This window comes from Amaranthus tricolor, chromosome 12 (genome assembly GCF_026212465.1).
Source record: "Amaranthus tricolor cultivar Red isolate AtriRed21 chromosome 12, ASM2621246v1, whole genome shotgun sequence".
Lineage (NCBI taxonomy): Eukaryota > Viridiplantae > Streptophyta > Magnoliopsida > Caryophyllales > Amaranthaceae > Amaranthus > Amaranthus tricolor.
In genome coordinates this window covers 4,242,931-4,267,786 of record NC_080058.1, presented here as the reverse complement: position 1 = coordinate 4,267,786, position 24,856 = coordinate 4,242,931, and the positions used below count along the sequence as shown (strand labels likewise).

At 30.5% G+C, this 24,856-nt stretch overlaps 3 protein-coding genes across 4 annotated transcripts; 2 read left to right on the top strand and 1 right to left on the bottom strand.

The window, feature by feature from the left end:
* The first annotated feature begins 9,620 nt into the window (after positions 1 to 9,620).
* LOC130797274 (probable amidase At4g34880) lies at positions 9,621 to 13,840 on the top strand. The gene is made up of 5 exons (XM_057659811.1): positions 9,621 to 10,387; positions 10,989 to 11,203; positions 12,337 to 12,582; positions 12,809 to 13,001; positions 13,203 to 13,840. Exons 1-5 carry the CDS (start codon positions 9,803 to 9,805, stop codon positions 13,575 to 13,577), a joined length of 1,614 nt encoding a protein of 537 aa, XP_057515794.1. The 5' UTR covers positions 9,621 to 9,802; the 3' UTR covers positions 13,578 to 13,840.
* A 1,614-nt stretch (positions 13,841 to 15,454) lies between these two features.
* Positions 15,455 to 22,344, top strand: LOC130797270 (zinc finger CCCH domain-containing protein 43-like). 2 transcript variants are annotated; one of them, XM_057659806.1, is made up of 8 exons: positions 15,455 to 15,767; positions 16,231 to 16,631; positions 16,752 to 16,829; positions 18,883 to 18,999; positions 19,104 to 19,412; positions 20,718 to 20,972; positions 21,083 to 21,319; positions 21,900 to 22,344. In XM_057659806.1, exons 2-8 carry the CDS (start codon positions 16,290 to 16,292, stop codon positions 22,098 to 22,100), a joined length of 1,539 nt encoding a protein of 512 aa, XP_057515789.1. In that variant the 5' UTR covers positions 15,455 to 15,767; positions 16,231 to 16,289; the 3' UTR covers positions 22,101 to 22,344. The 2 variants fall into 2 exon arrangements, with proteins under 2 accessions (XP_057515789.1, XP_057515790.1); XM_057659807.1 differs by having other exon boundaries at positions 15,492 to 15,767; positions 20,802 to 20,972.
* A 49-nt stretch (positions 22,345 to 22,393) lies between these two features.
* LOC130797273 (protein NOI4-like) lies at positions 22,394 to 23,647 on the bottom strand. Its single transcript, XM_057659809.1, has 3 exons — positions 23,486 to 23,647; positions 23,056 to 23,262; positions 22,394 to 22,726 (listed from the first exon to the last, which is right to left on the bottom strand). Exons 1-3 carry the CDS (start codon positions 23,492 to 23,494, stop codon positions 22,694 to 22,696), a joined length of 249 nt encoding a protein of 82 aa, XP_057515792.1. The 5' UTR covers positions 23,495 to 23,647; the 3' UTR covers positions 22,394 to 22,693.
* Positions 23,648 to 24,856: the final 1,209 nt, after the last annotated feature.

Genomic DNA, 24,856 nt, shown 5'->3' with positions numbered 1-24,856 from the left:
GGATTAAAATTCTAAGCCACACTATAAAGCTGTGGGAAAGATTGATTGAGAAAAGAATTAGACGAAAAACAGTTATTAGTGAGAAACAATTCGGATTCATGTCGGAAAGATCAACCACCGAGACAATTCATCTTTTGAGGAGACTGATAGAAAAGTATAGGGAGCGAAAGAAAGATTTGCATATGGTGTTCATTGACATGGAGAAAACGTACGATAGCATACCACGAAGCATTGTTTGGGGTAGCCTCAAGTATAGAGGTATTTCACGAAGGTACATTAAGGTAATACATAATATGTATAACAGAGTGTCGACTAACATACGTACACCGGTGGGTATGACAGAGTCTTTCCCAACTAAAGTGTGACTACATCAGGGATCAAATATAAGTCCTTTCATTTTTATGGTCATTATGGAGGAAATCTCTAAATCTATCTGGGAGAGCGTACCATGGTGCATGCTTTTCGCTGATGATATTGTTTTGGTCGCAGAAACAAAGGAGGAGGCTAATAGTAATTGGAAGAATGGAGGGAAGCCTTAGAGGATAAAGGGTAGCGCATAAGCCGTACGAAGACATAATACTTGCGATGCAATTTCAATGGGACCGAATCGATACGGGAGCCAGAGGTGACCATAGGGGGAGAAGTTGTTGCATGTATGTCCAAGTTCAAAGATTTGGGATCAGTGATTCAGAGTAATGGGGAGATTGATGGAGACGTTACTAATCGTATACAAGCGGGTTGGCTTAAGTGGCGAACAGCAACCGGGGTGCTTTGTGATAAAAAGTTCCTGAGGAGATTAAAAGGTAAATTTTACCGCGTTGCAATTAGGCCAATGTTGTTGTATAAGACAAAATGTTGGCCCGTAAAGAAGGTTTTCGAACAGAGGATGGAAGTAACAGAAATGTGTATGCTTAGGTGGATGTGTTGTAATACTATGATAGATAGGATAAGAAACCAGGAGTTCCGGGAGAAGTTAAGAGTTGCACCTCTCTCCGTAAAGATGCGGGGGAACAAATTGAGATGGTTTGGGCATGTGTAGAGAAAGACACGTGACGCCCCAGTAAGAATTATCGAGTGCATCATAGTGGAGGGCAAGAAAAGTCGAAGAAGACCTAGGAGAACGTGGGAGGAACATATTAAGAATGACATGCATGAACTTCACCTCTCAAAAGACCTGATCAGGGATAAAGGCAGTTGGCGGCGCCTTATCCACGTCTTAGATTACTAAACCCGTCCCTTTTGCCCATTGTTTGTTTTGTTCATTGCCTTTAATTATCGCTCTTTACCTTCTTCTTTACTTTTATCTTTATTTTTAGTTATTTGTACATATTCCACTTATTCTATTTGTAATTGCAGGTTTCTCTCTCTCTTTGAATACCTTTCTCGAGCCGAGAGATTCTTTGACCGCACTCTTCTCTATGGGTATGAGTTGCCGTCTTTCTTCCCTCCTCAGACCCTGACCATAGTAATCTATGAGTGGGATATGAATATGATGATGTTGATGGTGGATAATAAATTAGATTATTGAAAACAATTTTCCAAATAATAATACAAGAAGAGAAATTAGTTAACCTTACAAATTTTGCATAAGTGGGTATAAGTAAGACACTTATTTATGTAACAAATAAGTAGCATACATTATAAAGATATTGATGCCAAATTGACCAGAAGCTAATCTAGCGCCAAATTATACCATTCAAGAATTGGACATAATTAGTTTTGCAGAAATTTGTCTTTTACAAAGGGTTTTAGGTTACTAATAATAATTAGTGGTGGGAATTTGTATTTGCTATTTGGCTCTTCTCTTCCAAGATTACTTCAAAGTCTATTACACATAAAATGGCATAGAGGGTTGCCTTTGTAAGTAATAATTATGATATGTGTGCCTTAATTATCAACTCTAATGACTTTTAGCTTCAGTAGATAATTAGACTTATTTATGACTCGAGGTTTCTTATAAATAAAAATTTCAATAACTGTTTAAGGGAGTAAATGCTAGTATTCATTATAGAGAGAATAGTAACAAAAATTTAAGTATCTCATACGAAAAGTCAAAAAGTTCTTATAGTGAATATTGGTTAGGAAGTAGAAAATCTAGTATAATAAATAAATAGTCTTCTTTATCCTCTATTTCAGTCGTTAGAAAGAATGTGACATATTATTTTCTTTTTAACTTTCGATATTTTTATGTTACCTCACACGTTACATAGATGTCAAAGCTTTATGTTGAGTTGTCGACTTCTCACTAACAAAAAAATTATAGATTAAATATATTATTGTCTTATTACCAACTTTAACGAGATTTGCTTTTTCCATCTATGTATATCTTAAAACAACTATTTTTATTTTGTTTTTAAGAATCTCATATTCACCTCAACTTTATATTACTTTGAAGCTTAAAAACCCAACTTAAGTTCTTAAAATAATAGTCCACTTTTGGTGGTTTAAGAATGGTAGATTGGAGTACGTTTTTATAAAAAGTTCTAAAAAGAAGAGGAGACAATTGCTAAGAAATGAAAAAAGTGATATGTGATATTGTAAAAAGAAGGTAGGAATGGGATATACTAAGTTACTAATTTTTCAAAATCTCCTTTTAAATTAATTGTTGAATTAGAGAAGTCTCTTAAAAAATCATTTATTTCAAGAATTTGTGATTATTTATTTTGAAATACATTGAGTGTATGCATTTAGAGGAGCACAAGTACCATATATTTGCCACTTTTCTCCCCTTCGAATCTTGACACTAAATATATTTAGATCAATCTAATAAATAGTGTCAACCATAATAACTTTGGATTAGTAAAAACCAAACCAACTCTCCAAGAAATTCAATCTTTATTAATTTCTTGTTCATCAAATTTCATACAACTCCATATTGACAATTCGATGTATATTGGGTGAATTCAACTATTCTTGATATTTAGGTTCCGTAATAAATATTCAATCAATATAACAGTACCAAACCATATTATCATAATTTGTATTTTGTAAATAGATATAAAAAATTAGACAAAACAAAAAAAATCATCTAAAATTCATCCTAATAGACTTGGAGATAGCTTTATTCTTGGAATGAACATCAATGGCTGATTTCCTCCTCCTAAGATTCGATTCCGAAACCGAAGTATACGTAATCAGTGCATCAGATCTGGAAACTTCTAGAAGTAATGATGAATCGAAGAGATGAGTAATATCTTGCAGTGGTTTTCTAGAAGAGATTTTACGACATTTAAAACTCTTACTGTGAAATTGAAGAACTGGATTTGTAAATTGCTTTGAAGAACTGAAAGGCGCGGTATTCTCTTTATTATCTTGCTTTGGAAACTCCATTCAAATTGTTAGAGAGAGAAAGAAAGAAAGAGGTGCAAGGTGTTTAACAATGGCTGATATTGGAAAAAAATGGGTTGTGAAGAAGGCATTGAAGGAAAAGATTTATGTATATACATATATTAGAAGGGAAAGAAAGCTTTGTTAGTTTGAGATTTTGGCATTATTTTTCATTCAAATGAAAGTTTTTCAGTTTTGGTTTTGATTTTGGTTTGTTATTTTGAGTTTGGAGGGAAAATTTAAGGGTTCTTGGTTGATTTCACAAGCTTCAAAAGCACCTGAAATTTTATTATTTATTTAATGAGAATTGATAAAGAGGCAGAATGGAGGGAAATCGATTTCTAAATTTTGAGATGTCATTTTTTGGAAATGTTTGTACTTTTAAGTCCTATGGCTATAGTTATATTTTTATTTGTTATAGGGAAGGCTAGGGAGCAGGGATGGGCATGATGTTAGATTTTAAGGGTTTACATTTGATTCGATTCTAATTTTAAGGGTTTAGATCCATTTATTTTTGGACCCTATGGATTCGGTCGGATCTGGGTTCATGACCTTAGGGTTCGGGTCTACATGTTTGAAATCCAGATTCGACCCATGGATCTATTTACATCTTTTTTTTAAACATATTTATACATTAGCTATCATGTGTATTTAATTATTTGGTTTGAAATTTTGTTATATTTCTGAACATTACGTGATTTTGAACTTTGTCGGTTCATATAATTTAAAATGTGGTCGTTATATCTATACTTTAAAAATTAAAGAATTGATAAATATTTCGTTATAAGAACCTAGAAAACTTCATATATTTATTCGTTCAATTAGTATAAAGTATTAAAAGATCCTCATCAATCGAAAATGTTTAAATAATTTTATGCGAATAGTCAAAATTAACTTCATGATATATTTTTAATTTTCAGAAAAAAAAAAAGAATTTTTGGATCCTAGACCCGCCAAACCCTAAGGGTCTGGGTCCATGTCAAAAAATTTCAGACCCTACGGATCTGGATCCAATAAAAAAATCAGGGTCTTGATCTGGGTTTAGCTGGACTCGTCCTAGATTCGACCCATGTCCATCCCTAAGAAAGAGGGATTAGGAAGAATCAAACTAAAATTGCACAAATATTAAAAAAACTAATATAGAAACTCGTGCACTGCACGAATTTTTTAGTATGAAATATATATTAATATAATTTTAAAAAATAATGCAAATATATATTATTGTGATGAAATTTATCGAATAAATTACTTTTTTTTACGCAAAAAAATCAATACTAATTTTTAAAAAAAAAATTGTTTATCAAATACATCACTTTTTCATTTAATTAAATATATAAAATTCTAGGTTAGGTATCTACAATTTCTATAATTAATTATATAAATACCTAATTTAGCTCTAATTTATAAAAAATCAAACTCTAAATTAAATAAATATTGTCATGTAATCAACTATCATCTATTAAACTAATTCTAAATGTCAAGGCTTCATAAGGTTAACATTTGTCATTTTTCAGCATTTTTATTAGTTAGTATATGATTTATAAAAATCTGATTCTAAATTAGGCAAATATTGTTATGTAATCAACTATTATTCATTAAAATAATTCTATTGGTGAAAGCTCCCTAAGGTTGACATTTGTTATTTTTCAGTATTTTTATTAGTATAATTAAAATAATTCTATTGGTGAAGGCTCCCTAAGATTGACATTTGTTATTTTTCAGCATTTTTATTAATATATTCAAATTAAAATTATAAACAAGGTAAATTTATACTCCCTCCGTTCTTTTTTTATCTTCCACTTTGGGTTTTTCACACTTATTAAGGAAGATAGAATCTTTAGGTTGTAGTGGGTATTATTTTAATTAAATAGTAGTGTGAAGTGATGATCGTATTGGAAGTATGAGGTTGTAGTGGGTATTATTTTAATTAAATAGTAGTGTGAAGTAATGATTGCATTGAAAGTATGAGAGAGAAAATAATTATAAATAAAAGAGAAGGGGTACATTAAAAGAAAATGGGGGTTTTAAGGGGTAAAAGTGGGATAAAAACTTTTTAAAATAGAAAGTATTCTAAAGTGGAAGAACTTTTGAAACTACCCGTTATAGTAATATTGAAGATCAAATAAGAACGAAAGGAGTAGTATCTAATTTTTTAGTTTACAAAGATCGTAAATTTACGGTATGTAATAATTTGAATCAATTTTTTATCTTTCTTTTAGTTAATTAATAACTATCTAATATAGCTCAATTTAAGTTATTCTGTTTTAAAAATGAAAAGTTACTCAATTTAATTAATTTTTGAGAGGCTAAAAATTAGATGTTGATCTACTTTATTTGTCAAGTAATTCAATCTCAAAGATTGAAATCGGATCAAAAAAATCCACATTGCAAGTGTCTTAGAATGAAGACACTTGGCATTTTACATTCTTTTAGTATATGTTATTATTATTATGATGTTTGATTGATAGCAAAATACTATTATTATCCTTAAATAACGACAAACGTGTAGAGTAAGACCATGTTTAATTCACCTAAAAAACATAAGTAATCGGTAAAAAATCAATTTTATCTGATAAAAATAAAATGTAATCAATAAAAATCGATTTTAATCAATACAACTCTATAACTTCAAATCAGTTATAATCAATAAAAATCAATTTCGATGAGTAAAAGCTAGTTTCAATCAGTTCAATCTATTTTAATTGCTAAAATTAATTTCTAACAGTTAAATCAGGTAAATCATGTAAACTAAATAGAGTATAACCTTAAAAAGATATTAAGTAGAAATAAAACAGGGATAATTAGACAATTTATAAGTTGCTACGTGACTCATAGTGATATAGGAGTGAGTAATTAATACCTTAACAAATATATATTATAAAAAAAATTAAAAAAAATATAACAAATATTATGAAATCAATAAAGTATTATCAGCATCCAGGTAAGAGGTGATATGTTACTTCACATAAGATTCCCGGGATTTGGAAAATTTTGAGGTATTGAAAAGTGTGAATTGTAAATAGTAGTTGTGCGGCGGCGCAGGAAGTGTAAAATTTGTTAAAGGGCGGGTTTTGAGTTTTGGGGGTGGCGGGGTAACATTTGAATATGAACAATATATTGCCAGGCGCCATCTATGCTTGATCACTCCCTTAGTCATTTTGGAATCAATATTTATTAAAAAGTTAATTTTTTAATCTCAAAAAAAAAAAAGTTTATTTTTTTGTCCTTTAAATTTGTATCTTATGAATAAAAAATATTTTGTATATTCAAGTCATACTCTCTTTGTTTTATGAAAGTTTTTTATTTTTCTTTTTAATTTATTTTATCAATTTTTTCTCATTTATTTTACTTTTGAACATGAGTCATAAACCATATTTATTTTTTATTGTTATCTACACATTTAACTTATTTATTTATTTTATTCACATATTGTTTTTTACTTTCTCATAAATACTACTCCTTTCGTTTCTTAATGTAATTTCTACAAAGAATGTTCTTGAGAATTAAAAAAAATAGAATTTTTTAGATAAAAGATGTAATATTTATTGAATAATAAATTTAATGGAGAAAAAGTGGAGACCATAAACACTAAAAAAATATTAAAAGAAAGTTAGTGAAAAAATATGGAGATTACAACAAATAAAAATATATTTTTATAAAGTTAGTGGGAAACATATAGGTACCATAAAAAATAGGAAAATTTATCTAGAATAATCTAACATTTTCATGATTTTCCTACAATAATCTCACCTATTGTTTAATCATGAATAATCCCAACTTTTCTAGGGTAAACTAAGGTAACCCAATGACCTGCTATAGTAGGTAATGCACTAAAAAAATAAATTGAATATTAATTTAAAATTAGAGAAAAATTTTGAAAATTTACATAAAAAATTATGAACAATAAAAAAAATTATATTTTTTTTTAACATTTTTTTCGACATTTTATTTTAATTTATCTTTTTCTTTATTAAAAAAACTTACTATAGTAAGTCATCTAGTTACCGGGTTTATTTTAGGAAAATACCCCTAAAGTTAGAATTATTCATGGTTAATCAATAGGTGAAATTATTGTAGAAAAATCATAAAAAAATTGGATTATTCTACATAATTTTTCCTAAGAAATATAAAAATGTTAAAATAAAATTAGTAGAAGATATGTGGGGACCATGAGCATTATTAATTTTATTAAAATGAGAATGAATAAAGTTATTTTGTCCAAAATTTATGATGTAAATAAAAAAAATTATTATAGGAATAACAAATAAAACTCCAAAAAAATGACAAATTGAAACTTATTTGACTGTATACATTTGTCAATGCACTATTTTTATCATAAAATCACAAATTGTGTAATTTAAAAATTATAAAAAGTTGAGACGAATTAAACAATGTCTAGCTTGACTATGTTTATAGGTTACAAATTAAAAATAAAATACAATTTAAAAATATTGAAGAAATAGTGTTAAAAGTCAAATAAGATACTTAAGATGAATAGGTTTAGTGTAAAAATTTTAAACTGCTTTCTATATATAAGAACAAAAACTACAATTACATTTGTCTTGTGCATATCAGTGCATGTGCAATTTGCATTCGTCAATAAGAATGTTTGAAAATTAGTAGTAAAATGAATTTCCTTCCTTTTTTTAAGTTGTATTTAAGTAATCGTGTTCAAATTAAGAAAATGTAATTTCTTAAAAAAAAGACTTTAGTGTAAAAATGATGAAATTTTTCGTATTATCATTGCTTATATTGACAGCAAAAGTAAAGGTCGGGATTCGGGAATTTATTTTTGATTTTACAGCATATTTAGAAAAAAAAAACTTACAAATAAGTAGATAGAGAAAATTCCATGATAACTTAATTGGTAGTAAAAAAAATTCAATATTGTTTTTGTTTAACAGTTAAGTGGTGGATCAAGAATTTTTTTTTCTTAAAATGAAAAGAATATAAGTAATGAATATTTGTTAAATGAGTAAAATGCTGCAAGTTAAAAAAACAATGAAAATGTTGAAAACATTGTTAATTATTGTCTTAAAATATGTGTGCCACAAATGCTTATGTTGACACTTATTTTGTCTAATTTATAGAAATAGGTGTACGACAAATTCTTTTTTCCATTGAAATATTGCCTTCAGCCTCAAGGCTCAAATGAAGTAAAAAGTTGTCTCAAAGTCCATGTAACAAATCTAGATGTATTAGTATTCATTATAATTAGTTTCTCTGCTAAGTATATGTGTCTTTACAAATACATAATAATATTTGTTTTGCAAAAACATGGTATTTAGTGTTAAAAATATTATTGAAGGTAACATTAAAATTCAATTTAAATAATGAGCATATTGGTACTAATTTGGACCAATCTCTCAAAATATCATCTTTACACAATATAAAATTTACTTAAAAGTACTTAATAATTCTATGATATATATTGATGTTTTTGTACGTTAACTATTTTTGAAAAACACTACACCATATCACCAATGCTTTAACGTGTATCACATATTCACATGTATCGCAAATCATTTTAAACCAAAAACAATTGTGCCCACGTAAACATTGGACCAATTTCAGGTTATTAAAAAGTTGGCATTGTTTTAAAATAATTTCAGCCTCATAATGATAATATGTTTTTTATTTGACAGTCTTACTCTGAGACGCGTTTTATATATAAGTTAAATAGAGGTTGATGGTTTATTTGGTCAATGAGTGTAATCTAAGTTGTCAGTTGTTTAAGTTAAATAGAGCTTGATGGTTTATTTGGTCAATGAGTGTAATCTAAGTTGTCAGTTGTTTAAATCAGTTGTTATAAGGATATTTGGTAAAAAATATTTGTTGGTTACTAGTTATTTACCAGAGAAATCAAAAAGGCCAAAATTCAACCAATAAATAATAGGGTGTTTGGTAAAATACCTTATTCAACAATTTTACATCATTTAAACAAAATAGAAGGTCGAGTGGTTAAATCATCTAATGTTGTTGTCTAGTATAATAGCTGGTAGATTCAACTTATTGTTATGAATAAACTATTCATAGCAACGAATCCAAAATCAACCAGTCACTCTATTCAACTACCAACTACCAACTACCAACTACCAATTATAAGTTGTTTGTCAAACACCTCATTAATTTTATGTTTTCGCTTACTCGCTCAAAAGTTATTTATCAAATATTTTTAAATTATTTGATATATAAAAAATTAAAACTCTATATTTAACCAAAAAGTCAACAAAAAACGTTTACCATAAAAAAAATATATAATTATAGATTATTGTGACTCAATAGATAGAACATCTGCATGTAGAGTAGAAGGTTTGAGATTCAATCCCTATCGGATCCAGATATTAGCTTATTGTATACAAGTATGATTTGTCTGCCTTTTTCAAGAAAAAAAACCCCAACCCAAACCCTACCTTGTACTGAGATTTTCCGATACTTTTTTTTCTTTTCGTTGGGATATGGCATAGTTTGAAGAATGATAAACATAAAACATATGATCAATTACCCAATTTCAAGTTTTACTACTTGTCACTTCTTGCTTCATTTCCTCTTGATTCTTCTCACAATATGTTCAACCCCAACCAATTCCAAAACTCAAAAATTCCCCATCAAAGAAGCTACCATAAAAGACTTACAAACAGCCTTCCATGAAAACAAGCTTACTTCAAAAGAGCTAGTACAATTCTACCTAAACCGAATCCAAAAACTCAACCCTGTGCTTAGAGCTGTTATTGAGGTGAATCCGGATGCTCTTCATCAGGCTGAGGAGACCGATAAGCGTAGAGAAAACGCTAAGAAATCGACCTCATTTAGATCTGCAGGACAATTAAATGGGATACCAGTATTGTTAAAAGACCTTATTGGTACCAAAGATAAGATGAATACAACAGCAGGGTCTTATGCATTGTTGGGCTCTGTTGTGGGTAGAGATGCTGGTGTTGTTAGGAGGTTAAGGAATGCTGGGGCTATTATTCTTGGTAAGGCTAGTTTAAGTGAATGGGCTCATTTTAGGTCTTTTCTTGTGCCTAATGGGTGGTGTGCTCGAACCGGCCTAGGCCAGGCAAGTTTTTTTTATTTATTTTGATTTTGTTTTGAGCATGAATTTTTTGGATAGGGGTTCATTAGTGCATAATTAGACTAGACCGGACTAGAAACTCGAAAGTAAATTGTTATTTACTTGTTGAAATTAAGTATTGTTTTTTCTGTTAGCTGCTAAGCAAGTTGTTTAAGTCAACTATTAAAGATTGTTTGTTCTCTATTTGAGAAATGACAGATCAAAAGGCATATATTTTCAACTTTCGGTCAATTTAAAAGTCATTTACAAAATGTGTTAAGAGTATATAACTTATTTTGGACCTCAACGATTAGCTTAAGTTTTTGATTGAGTTGACTGTTTGACATGGTATTATAGCCAAGAGGTCACAAGTTTAAATCTCCACCACCTATTATTTAAATTGAAATATTCATTGTCTAGTATAAGGAGAGTCTCTGCTGCCTCCACAATTCTAGACTAAAGGCTCTTGTGTGAGTAGTTTCTTAGAGTATATAACATATGTTAGGGACTCAACTATTAGCTAAAGCTTTTGGTTAAGTTGGTTGCTTAATCATTGTCAAATACAATCAAAATTGAAAACAAAAACATGTATTGGGTATGATTGCAGAACCCTTACAATTTATCAGCAAATCCTTGTGGGTCGAGCAGTGGATCAGCCATAGCAGCAGCAGCAAACTTAGCAACAGTTACTCTTGGGACAGAAACTGATGCATCAATACTTTGTCCTTGTAGCACCAATTCGGTTGTGGGCATTAAACCCACTGTTGGTCTTACAAGTCGTGCTGGGATCATACCAATCTCTCCTACTCAAGACACTGTTGGGTATATACAAATCACACTACAACTCTTTCTCCTTTATGGTTTATGGTTCACTATATATATATGGGCGAAAGTCATGATTTTAAAATAGAGTGGACGCCAATCACCGATATACTTGTATCAAATGGTAATATAATATAAACAAATTTAGAAAAAATTGTTCGTGATAATCCCATCTATTATCTATCTGCTGTGAATAATCTGTACAATTGATTATTTTTAAATAATCCAATTTTTGTATAACATTTGCTGACAGCATCTCTTTCCATATTTTAACCACCTACCCTATGTACTTACTGACCGTTACACTCACTTCTTCTTCCCCCTTATGCTTTTTTCGTTAGTCTTACCCTACTCCTCTTTAGTGGTAGATACCTATAATATCCAGTTAAAATGTGAAAAGTGGTATTGTCAGCAAATAATATACAAAGGTTGGATTATTTAAAAATTATTAATAGAAGTGATTATTCACAGTAAATGGACAATAGATAAGATTATTCTGGACAATTTTTTCAAAAATTCAAAATGTAAGATTTTGTTTTTAAACAAAAAGTTTTATATTTTAAAATAAAAATCCACTAAATTATCAGCTTAAAAAAGAAAATATAAAATGTATAGCTTATATAAATTAATTTAACATTTTTTTGTCTTCTTGTTGTCATTTTTTTTATAAAACTTTTTTGCAATTTGTATTTATGTTAGTTATTTATATTTTTCAATAGCAAATCCCTAATCTCGCTAGTGTTTTTTTTGGAAGTTTTTTTCATTTAGACCCGATGTCCTTTATTTGGGATAAAATGGACAACATTTCTCTTTTGCCCTCTCTTTGGAGTACGGGTATGACTTGTTCGTTTTTTTCCCCATCACCCGAACTCTGTTTACGATCGGCATATTGGATTGATAACTATAATTATAAACCTATAACCATGATTATATAAAAATTTAAACCACATACCTTAAATTTCATTCCTACAACGATTTTAGCTAATAAACTTTACTTAATTTTGTAATATTTAATTAGTTGTTATGCAAGACATTATAAATTAATATGAATGTTGTATTAAAAATACAATAGAATGCGTATTTGGATGGTTACTATACTAAGTACTAACCTTGTTAAATTGAAATATGAACAGGCCTATGTGCAGAAGTGTGGCAGATGCAACTTATGTTCTAGATGCCATTGTAGGATATGATCCTTATGACTCAGAAGCAACATCTAATGCCATTAAATACATACCACAAGGAGGCTACGCCCAATTTCTCAAGCTAGATGGCCTTAAAAGGAAAAGATTAGGGATAGTGAGAACTCCTTTCTTTGATAATATCGTTGGATTTCCTGAAAAGTCCATTGCTTTTAATCAACATTTTGAAACCCTAAGGTAATTATACATAATTATAGCAAAACATACTACTATGAGCTGTCCCTTTGTTTCTGAAAGTTTGTCCATATTTTTATTTAAGCAGTATTTAAAACGTAATTTAAGTCTTAATATCTTTATAAACATTTCATGTATATCTACGAAAAATAATGTTTGGACCAACTTTTGGAAATGAAACAATAACAACTAATTTAATATACACTTATTATGTTCAATATGAATAAAGGGAAAAAGGAGCAATACTAGTTGATGATTTGGAAATACTTAACATTGATGAAATTTTGTCATCTAACATTGGGCTGCTGTTGATCCAATCTGAATTCAAAATATCCCTAAATTCATACTTGAAAGGGTTGCTCAAGTCACCTGTGGAATCTTTGGCTGATGTCATAGATTTCAACAACAAAAATACCCAAAAGGTAATAGACAAGGTATTCAAAATTATAGGATCAGTATACGACTATCTCTAATGGGTTGATCCATGTATATTTAGTGTGTTAAATGATCACTTATAATTATAAAGTAAATCAATTGCTGAAATGGACTAATTATATGAACTTGTCTCATATTTGACGAGTAGAACAATTAATCATAGTATGAATAATTAGGTGAACTTGTAGGAAATGATCAAAGAATATGGGCAAGAAAATTTCTTATTGGCTGAAGCAACAAATGGGATTGGCCAAAATGAGAAGAAATACTTGGAAAAGTTGGGAGAATGGGCAAGAGAAGGGTTTGAGAAAGTAATGGTAGAAAATAATTTAGATGCAATTATAAGCCCAGAATCATCATTTTCAACTGTTCTTGCCATTGGAGGATTTCCAGGTATAAGTGTTCCAGCAGGATACGATAAAGATGGAATACCATTTGGTATATGTTTTGGTGGCTTAAAGGGTACCGAACCTATACTTATTGAAATTGCTTACGGTTTTGAGCAAGCTACAAAAATTAGGGTGCCTCCTTCATTTTTATTTGGTAAATATTTTTCCGTCTAATTATGTTTAATAGTCAGGGTTGAAATATTTGTCATTTGTCGAGCTTTTTATTAAATTGTATAATAATTGAAAATGTTTAAGTTAGAGCCTTAGGACTTAGAGGAAACAAGCACTTATTTTTTGGTATATATATTGTCTAAACTTTCTGTAACTTGCTTAACTCCTCGTGCAAGTGTATTGAATGTCTTCATTCAATTATTATTATTAGCTTCTCATAAATCAACAAATTAATATCATACTTGAATATACATCTACAATAGAGAATTTTTATATATTTATCATGAAGAATATATTATTTTATATATTGAAAACAATTATTATTTGTTAATTTCTTGAGTATTTGTCTTTTTATCCTTAGATTTTTTATGAGTAGGGTCAGAGTCGGAGTATCGGAATTTTTATGAGGTCCAACTCAGGTTTGTCTTTAAATCGGACTTGGACTATATAAACAAATTCATATATAGTAGGATATTTCTTTTCCAAGATTTCGATCAAATTAAATTCCTCGGATGGGGTTGGATTAAGGGCGGATTCGGACTGAATTGTCATCCCTGACAAAAAATAATTGTTTGAAGTAGTTTATTCTAAAATATCGACAATTCGTATTACATCACTATAAAACGAGCTCATATAATTAATATATTTTTCTAATTGATTACTTTAAGATTGTAATTGATCACTTATAAGTAATTATTATAAGATTATAAAAAATGATCACTATATAAGTAAATACTTTAAAACAGAAAGTGTAAATTAGTTCAATCCAATAGAGATGGTCTCGTCGTGAGACTGTCTAATTATAAAAATTGTATTAATAAATTTAGTTTTAAAAATTCTTTTATGAGGCTATTCTACCATATGACGCACTTTATTTATATATATATATATATATATATATATATATATATATATATATATATATATATATATATATATATATATATATATATATATATATACTACTTCCTATTCAGCTGAATTGTCCCATTTTTTTTTGGCACTATTCACTTATCACTCTTAATTTGTATTTTACTCTTAATCTATAAGTTAAAACATAGTCATATGGGATCTTGTTTGATTTGTCTCAATACAAGGATTATTAATATCAACTTTTTATAATTTTTAATTAAGCATAATTTGAGATATTAAGAGTTAAAATGTTGCCTCGGCAAGTGTGAAAAGTCAAATGAGACAGTTCAGCTGAATAGGAGGGAGTATTAAATAGCGTAAATTAATCCAACCTATTAACATAGAAACTACTTATTTTTAAATTCCCTTTTTAAAATACAGTCTCACACCAAAAAAACTTTCAATAAACCACTATAAAACATGGCAAAAGTATGGGCTTTTGAAGAAAAAAAGGGACTGAGACAAGAAAGGGTCCATATCAATTGTCCACTTCCGCATAATTACACAAACCCAGTTGTATTTTTAGCTCAGTCTATAAAAGATTAATATCTACTTATCGTATTCTTAATATCTATTTATATTATCCTTAATGCTTACTTACCGCATTCTTAATATCTACTTTTAATTTCTTAAATGTCTACTTACATCATTATTAATGCTTACTTACAATATTTAAAAATATATAATAGATTAGGTCAACTAGAGTCACAACAATTTGTGTTTTTACCCAAATTCAAAATTGTATAAAATAAAACTGATGATGTAACCAACAGTAAACACTCCCAGAATCACACAACTGTCCAAGCACAAATTCCGTCACATATGTGTTTATTCGGGTCAATTTTAGGTCTTATCTTTCGAGTTGATTTAAAATTAAATCTAATATCTATATTAATTATTATATAATTTTAAATTTATTATTAAATCAAATCAACTCACAAAATCAAGTAAAAATAAAATTATCGGATATGTTAACACGTACACTAAACTAAATGTTGCAAAATTAGTAAAGGAGTACTCCACTCCTCCAGAAAGAAGTATTCTAAATGGGTCAGTGCGAAATGACGAACCAATAAGAATCACCTTCCTTTTTTTTTTTTCCAATCTTATTCTCATTTTATTCACTTCATTTCCCAACCCCCTAATTTTTAGGGTATCTTCAAATCCCATTAACCCCTATACATTTTCAAACTTCCAAACTTCTATCAACCCTAACATTTCTGAGCAATGTGGTTTTTCTACTCAATTTTCACTTCAATCACTCAATTTTGAGCTCATCTGGTAATTTTTTCATGCTTTATTTGGTTATGGTTTGATTTTTATTACCCCCCTTTTTTTAGGGTTAATGTTACATGCTTCTGATGATTGAATTTTACTGGGATTTCCATTCTTAAATGTCAGAAATTCATTCTTTTGAATTTTCAATTTTCTGCTGCAATACTTAACTAAGAAGGTTTGGTATTATTTTATTCGGGTATATAAATAATTTTTAAATTATTTGATCTGGGTTTTAAAATTAATAATTATAAGACTAAAATAAGATCAAAGTCGGCACTTGCGAGAATCTGCACTGATGATGTGCTTTCATTTATTTTCACACCTAACAGTTGCTATAATAGTACTATTTTTACTTCCACTTTATTTCTTCACTCACACAAATTATACAAGTGTCTGTTTTTATGATTTTTTTATACATAAAAAAGTTTCTGTCTTATTTTAATTTTTGTGGGTCATTGATTTTCAGTGTTGGGATTTCTTTGAAAAAAGAAATAAGAGAGACAGATACATAAACAGAAAAAAATTATGGGAACCTGTGAAGTTATCAGTTCATCCCTTGAAACCCAAGATGAAATTCAATCGGGAATTTCAATTTTATCAAATGGGACCCACCATGAAGATCATCAACCTACGGAGGTTGAAATTCTTGCTAAACAACTTGAAAGCGTAGTTTTGCAAGCTATTATAAAGATTGAAGAAGAAGAAGAAGAAGAAGAAGATGAAGAACAGGAGGAGGAGGAGGAGGGGAAATCCCATATCTACCCTTTAAGGCCTTATGCTACTGATTGCTCCTTTTATATGAAGACTGGTTCATGCAAATTTGGGCAAAGTTGTAGATTTAATCACCCCACTGAAAGGGCTTTTCAGGTATTCAATCTGTGGTTGATTTTATTTATTTATTTATTTGGATTTATTGTTTGTTTTGATGTTGATGCTGACTTTGGGTATGTTTGTTTGTGTGATTTTATTTTGTTTTGGTTATACTAGCCTGTGCAGGACCAGGAGAAAGGAACTGATGAAAATTATGGAGCTACTGTTGTTGATACTGGGAAAATTGATTGCAAGGTTGTTGCTTTTAATACATTATTATTTTAAGCATGATTAATAGGAGTATTTTAATATTATATTGATTTTGATTAGCTATTAAAAATGATGTTAAGTTGACTTTGACCTTGACCTTGACCAGTGTTAATATCAGAATTGTTGTTTATGATTTGTTTAAGAATGCTTGAGTTTGGTGTTTGTAAATAACTGTATGACTTATTATGTTATTCAAATTGCATTTCTAGAAGATAAATTGTAGTCCTGGTTATTTTGTAAAGGGGAACTTCTTAAAGGCGGTTCATTTTGTGGGAAACTTTTTAGGGGGTTGCTAATTTGGGAATTGGAATTATAGCTAAAATGTTAATGTGATATGTTAGTTGATGTGGGTTAAATTAAGTGGGATTGTTTGGATGGTTCAGCTTACTTTTTGTTCTGTATAGCTTAATACCATGTTTGTCTTCTGATTTGACTTCCCATATTCCTTCTATCCCGTTTCATATGTCTATTCTGCTGCTGTTTGTGTCATGTAAACGGATGATAGATACATTTGTTAAACTTGGGTGTTTAAGATGGTCTACATAAGGAATGAATAGAGACGCAGTAATACAGGTGAGTGGCTAGAAAGAAGGTTGAACGTTCTCTTGGATATCAGGAATGAGACAGTAATAAGATTTGGGGGTATTGTCTTTGCTTAATGGCGATGAATAAGGAATATAGCCACAAACAATTCCTTAGCCTCCATCCCAACATATGGGGTCAATTACATTCAAAAAAAATTAATGTGAGGGATCGTGGGCAATGGGATGGAAAGGTAATAAAATATGCACTTGATGCTTATCTTTTCTCTTAAGTTTTTAGACCTGTGGTTTAGAGGTTTTTTTTTAACCGAAACTAGTTTTTTTTTTTTTTTTTTTTTTTTTTTTTGGTAAAATACATAGAAATCTATGCAAATTTATACAATTAATTATTTAATCAAAATATATAGATTTTGTGTATAATAGTCTCTGTACATGAAGAATCTTAAAGTGTCTTTTTGAGTATAAGTGTTTCATTCCAAGAGAAACATACATGTTAGCATTTATATATCTCTGTTTCTCTTGTCATTTAAAATCAAATTTTGTAAGCTATTTCTTTCTGTTGTGTCCTTGTATGCATGCCTCAACATTTTTCAAAGATTGGACTTATTGAGTTCACCTTAGTGGTTCAAAAGTTGAAGTAAGCTGGTACATGCTCATTAGGATTATCCTCTGTGAAATAGAAGTATAAGCTGTACACCGTCAATTTTTGAAGTCTTGGGTTCTATTTAGCAAGAGCTAATTTAAAGTTGATGTTTGCTGGTTTTAAATATGAATATCACTTTGACTATCCTACCTCTATTGCGTATATAGCTGTATAAGAAATGCTCAATGGAGTAATGATGACAAAGTATGACCAAATATGATGACATTGCTTTTGAATATTGTTTGGTCACAGCTTGGTAGTGTAAACTATAGTAAATAGTAATAAGCACTGGAAGATTTTATTAGTCTAATTTGTAAATAGCTCATTGGTGAGCAAAATAAACCTTATTTGAACATGAAGCACTGACCTCTATTGAGGTGTGAATCAACATTTTTATTTTTCACCATATAATTAGGACATGCATTTTTGTTCTGTAGATTAGAGAACTCTGCATCTTTTGCTGCAGAAAGCTGACTGTAACAGCCATCTTAGATGTATTCTTATATGTGGCTGTGTCGAAATCCCTGATAACAATGTTGCATCAATAGAGTGTGCTGATGCAAATCATGCGTTGAAACTTTTTTACTTGTTTTACTTCACTACCACAATATATTTGGGTTATTTGCATTCATATGTCAACTACATGATGACCTTTTTTTCAAGTGAGGTAACTGTTCTATCCTCGATAGGCATGTTCAATCTTGTGTCTTTATCATCGTTGATCTTGCCCTTTGAAATTCAGTCCTTCTTTCATCATGTTCGGTTTATTATTTATGTTTTTGTGCCTTTTACTTTCCATGGTTCAATAACTGTTTCACTTATTTGAAATTTGTTGCGGTTTGTTTCTTCCTAGTATTTTCGAACACCCGGAGGATGCAGGTATGGAGATTCTTGCAGATATAATCACCCTACGCAGATATCTGAGAATGAAGGTCCAGAGCTTAATTTCCTAGGTTTACCAGTTAGGCCAGTAAGATAACTTCTTTTTCCGTTTTTCGTTGTTTGTGTTCTTGTTTACTTATTATGTTTGTCAATCTATGATATATGGTTTTGATCTCTGCTTTTTTAACCTAGTCGGAAGTGGAGTGCACCTTTTACATGCGCACTGGTTCTTGCGGCTACGGAGCTAATTGCAGATTCCATCATCCTGATCCTTCTGCAGCAAAAGAATCTCAGCCTAGGAACTCCTTTCCCAATGGTGCATATGTTAGGGGTGGCAACAACCTCTCTGGAATGTATCCTGGTGATACAATGCAGGCTTCTGGAATATCACGGGGTATCACAGATTTGTCAAACGGCATATCTTCATTGAATGGTTTACCCTATTCTGGGATAAATTATCATCAAGCAATGTCCCCAAATGCTGGTTGGAACCAACCTAAGGTATTCATCTTGACCTTGGTCTCATTTGTCGGTCATTTGAGCTGTAAAATTTTCCTTTCTACTTCGTTTTGAAAGCATTTTGATCGTGTCTATTCTTAGTTTACCCATTCATTTGTGCAATTTTTTTATGGTTAGTCTTGCAATTTATGTTTACGAAATAGCTGTGCTTACGATTAAGGGTATAGTCTTGTAATTTAATCTGCTTGGCAATGCCATTCTTTTCAGCCATGGCCAAGCCCCTTCCTCTTTTATGGAGAGAGATTGTGGATTCAGAGTTTACGTTCTCTAATCAATAAAAATCTTTAATCTTTACAAAATGTTAGTTTTGGATAGTAGTTCGTCCTGACTTTATGTCCATTTTGATGAAATTTGAACATTCAAAATTTCGAAATTTGGAATATTGTGAACAAAAATTTGGTCTTTAATTTATGTAGTATGAAAGAATAGTACTTGAAGCGTATCTGTTTATGCCCAATTAAAATTGAGTCAAATATCTACAATTCTTTGAGTGCAATAAAAATAACTAAATATTCAAGGTCAACTTGTTTATATCAGATAGCGTTGTTTGACATGATGGAACTTCACAAATCCTCTTGTTTTTCCACTAATTTGTTTACTTTTGCAAAGGAATTCATGAGTTCCAACCCATATGTTCTCTGAGTCAGATTGTGTGAGTCAACCGTTCTTATTCTTAAACCTTGAAGGGCTAAAGACATATTAGTTTGCCAGCTCAAAATCTCACGATCACTTGGGTACTTGCGGCCGGTTTGACTGTTGGTATAAATGGTGGAAATGGTAATGAAAATTTAATGTAATTTAGTTAGGGAATATACTTAACAAGGTTAATGAACAATTCTACTCTAATCATTTATTTTTTTTGCCTAAAGTCATTCCTTTTTTTTTTACCAATTGGAAATCTAGTAATGGGAAATTATGAACACAATTATTACTAAAACCCGTTCCTATTACCACCTTTTAATACCCATATCAAATGTTTGGTTAGAATCCAGAATTTTAGGGTGTAGCTGTTTGAAGTTGTAATATACAAATATGCTCAATTCCCTGCATAACATGCTTGTGGAATGGCTTCAAGCTGCTCAAATTTCTATTTTGAATAATTGTACGACTTACGAAAATTTTAATTTCCAACATCCATTCATCTTTTGTGTTTTGAAGTTATTAATCTGCATATTTCTGGCCTGTATCTTGCTAATCCGTAATGCTTTTGTTCTTCGAAAGAATGACATTTCTTCTCTTAAAAGAAAATAGATCTTTTGATCTAATTGTTTTTATCGATTATATTAGGCTCAGCTCAACTTAAAGACTCATCTGCCTCATCAAATGGTGAATATCTCAAAAAAACAAGATCCTTCAATGCTTTATGAACAGGTTATGCAGTCTGAGGAGTTTCCTGTAAGACTAGGGCAACCCGATTGTGATTATTTTATGCGAACTGGAGACTGCAAATATAGAGCTGCTTGCAGGTATAACCATCCAGTAAACCGTTCCTCTAAGCTACAACTACCGCTACTTTCTACAAACAGCCCGTATACGAAGTCTGTAAGTCTACTGTGCTTCTGCAATACCTGAACTATGTGTTGTGATCCCATTACTTGATGTTTTCAACTGTGTTTCATATGCAAAATGGTGTTTTATCTTGGCTTCTGTAGAAAAACTCTGATTTTCTTGGATTAACTTCCGGCAACATACGGAGAAATGGACCGACTTCTCTTCAGCTGCAGCAAATGCCAAATGGACAGTACCCTGAACGACCTGGACAGCCAGAATGCGAATTTTTTATGAAAACTGGGAATTGTAAATTTAAATCTGCATGTAGATTTCACCATCCGAAGGACCGAATATCTTCACCATCTGCTCTCAATCAAACTGGCCTTCCTTTAAGACCTGTATGTTCTTTAATTTTGATCGCTGCCGCTTAAATTCTTGCTGTGATTGCATTTTCAATATTTCCTAGTTTTGAATGGGATATCGTCTTCATGTCGTGGTGTAAATGTCTTTGTTGATTCTTCAACATGTTCCTTTTATCATTGAATTATGATAATCCAATTTTCTTTTCTAGGCTTCTACAGATTCTACCCTCTTGTCCTGAGTTAGTCACATGTTTCCTAATATATAAAGTTTAAGGATTCTGTCGCTGCTTTTCATCACTATAGTACCCTTTAGTTTTTTCTCCACTTAATTATGGAGTATTGTTAATTTCTTTTCAGTAAAGTATTTCTAAGCGTATTTTATGGGGGTGTTTTTGGCAAATGGCTGTTGGATGTTGGTTGTTGACTATTTTTTGGTTGGCTTGTTTCAACTGTTTTTTTTGTTGACTTCTAGTTAAAGGAGGTACTTAACATGCTTACTTTGGCTTTCTAACAAACCAACAAGCTAACAGCCAAGTACGAAACACCCCCATTTTTTTCGGAAATATGACAAATATATGGTAAAACTGACAAATTCTTGAACTACTGCAATCACCAGGGTAGCAAAATCTGCCGGAACTATGAGCTGCAAGGTACATGCAAATACGGTAGAAATTGTTTGTTTGATCATCCCGACAACACTTCATCGGCAGTTTCAGTTGGTTCTGCCAATGGTGAAGATTACCAGCCATCGAACCCTGTAATTGCTGCTGATTTAGAGCCTTCCAAGTCAGATTGGGGTGACGACTGGGTGATGTAGTTTCATCTAATGAGAATGTTTCTAGTGATATTGCAACATTGCTGGCGTTATCATCAAGAAAAGAATGCCGTCTCCAGTTTTTGACAATGTTGAGCCTACTACTTATCGATCAATAGAGGAATTTGACATCTTTTTGTGGTTGCATAATGCGTACCCTTTTGTTTAAGCAAACCATTTATCAATACCAATCCTATCTATACAAATAACTGTTAAAACGTAAAACCCATGTTATTTTCCGTTGGAATTTTGTCGAAACAGAGTACAGGTGAAAATTCTTGTGTTTATTTTCGTTGGAATTTTGTCGAAACTAAGCAATGGTGAAAGTTCATATGTTTATCCTTCTTGTACCCACAAAATTTGTATCGAAATTGTTGGATTACACAATTGTGTATCGTGTTCATTGGTTCGGAATCTCAAATATGATGGTTATTTAGCTACATCAATGAAGAGTAAACAAACAAGATAAAAGGTTTAAAGGATCATTTATGTGTTAACACTTGATTCTTACTCAAATACACAAAATTTTACAATATTTTTGATGTACAATTGCTGCACTCTTCCAATTCTGATGTTTTCAGATCCGTTGCTTCTTCTTAACCAAATATGCAGCTGAACCATTTCTTCGTCTGCGTCCAAGCAAAAGAACGACAAGATTGTGTTAGAAAACACTTTTTTTTTATCGGGAGTACAACTGGAAAATCCCCTATAGAGAAATTGAGAAACAAATCTTTTATGTAGCTGGTGAAAATCAAACCCTTGTCACAAGGGTGAAAGGGAGTCTATAGGGTTGTTCAAAAAATTAAACCCGATGATTCGATATTTACCCAACTTTGGAACCGAATTTGACTCAAATCGACTTCAAAATGAATTTAAAATAATATAAAGACCCGAAACACATGACCTAAAATTGACCCAATGACTCGAATGAAAAAACATTAAATGAGTAATTTTTTACCTTCGAATCTTTTTGATCTTTCTGTTTTTGGTTTTGGTTGTTCATAGAAGGGTTTTGGTTTGGTCCAGCAATAGGATTAATCTTATCATTTTTCTTTTGATCTCTTGCAGTGTTGAAGATTAGAGTAAAACCTTCAGCTGATTGTGGATTGTTTACATCCCATTCTCCAAACTTCGGCAATGATCGACTACCTCCGTTGTTTGATTTCTACAACAATTTATTTTTCGTTTGATTAACTACGCAATCATAATGGAAAATGTGAACGACAATGACAATAATAGCAATTAGAAATCGATACTAAAAGTGTAAAGCACAAAACGAACATGTATAGCATTAACATAACATACAAACGACAACAATTCATTTTAGCATAAAAATGAACATACATAACATAACATGATGCATGTTTTATTTTGGAAAAAAATCTTACCGGCGGCATGATGAAGGTTGTTTGAGCTCTAAGAAAAATAGCAAACAAGAATTTTTTTTTTTTTTTGGAGAAAATAAAGATGTAGGAGAATATGTGTATGAAGAATGAGACGGACTAGAAGTGGAATGCACGTTACAATTTGTGTTGGTGGCTATGAACAATAATTTTAATTCATTATAAAAAAAAAAGAGTTGACAAATTGACAAATTCTAATTGGAATTGGAATTTTGAAAATGGGCGTTTGGTATTAGAAGTTGTACACTTTAGAATGACATTATTTCTCCCCTAAGACCCAACTGGTGTATTACGTATTAGGAGTATTTTATTGATATAAAAATGTCATTTGTTGATGTGGTTGTCTTATGTATTGTCAAGTGTTACAATCGCGTTAAAAAAATGCCATATGTATAGCCATATCAGAAAAAAGCTACATTTATAATCATGTTTACCAGTAAATGGATGATCTAGTTACCAACATGTATAAAATAAATAAAAATGTCAGTTTTGTTGAGTAAATCAAATTATAATATTTTGGATTTATTTAAAGAAGCAATGAGTTAATGTTGTCAAAGAGCTAACTCATGCATTCTTAAACTTTTAAATGAGTTGGTTCCATTACATAGTATCAACGAGATATAAAAATTACAAATTTAAATCTCATCTACCTCTCATTTTAAGTGGAATATTTAATATATATATCATATATAAGGAGTGCATATATGGCATTTACATTGCTACTCGAAAAATCTTTTGTGTGAAAGGCGTTGATATAGAATATATAACTTTTTTAAAGGCTTAACCAAAATTTAAGTTTTTCGATTCAGTTTGTAGCTTAAGTGATATACAATAAATTGTCAATCTAGATATTTGTAGAGTACTCAATAAATATTTTAAAACGACAAAATTGTAGAATATTTTAATAACAAGACTTTTATTTTTCAATAAAAAAATGTATTAATTAATTAATTAATATAAACAATATATCCTCACTCCTCAAAATAATGACCGGTAACTCGTTCATTTACTCATCGACCATGAAAACACAAATAATGTGGAGTTGATGGATGGCTTATCTCATTGTATGTTTCTTCATATGATTTTAGGGTGAAATCATTTTTATTAGACTGACTTAATATACATTTATAGTTTTAAAGAGATTACTTATAATCATAAAATGATCACTTACAATTTTAAAGTAATCATGTATAATCATAAAGTAATTAATTAGAAATTTATAGGCTAATTTCATAGGCTTATCTCATGGTAAGACGGTCTCATACAAGATTAGTTGATACTATATGATAGCAAGCCCATGCGGACCATCCTTTTTAAAAATAATAGATATTACATCACCAAATAATGCTTCAAGGA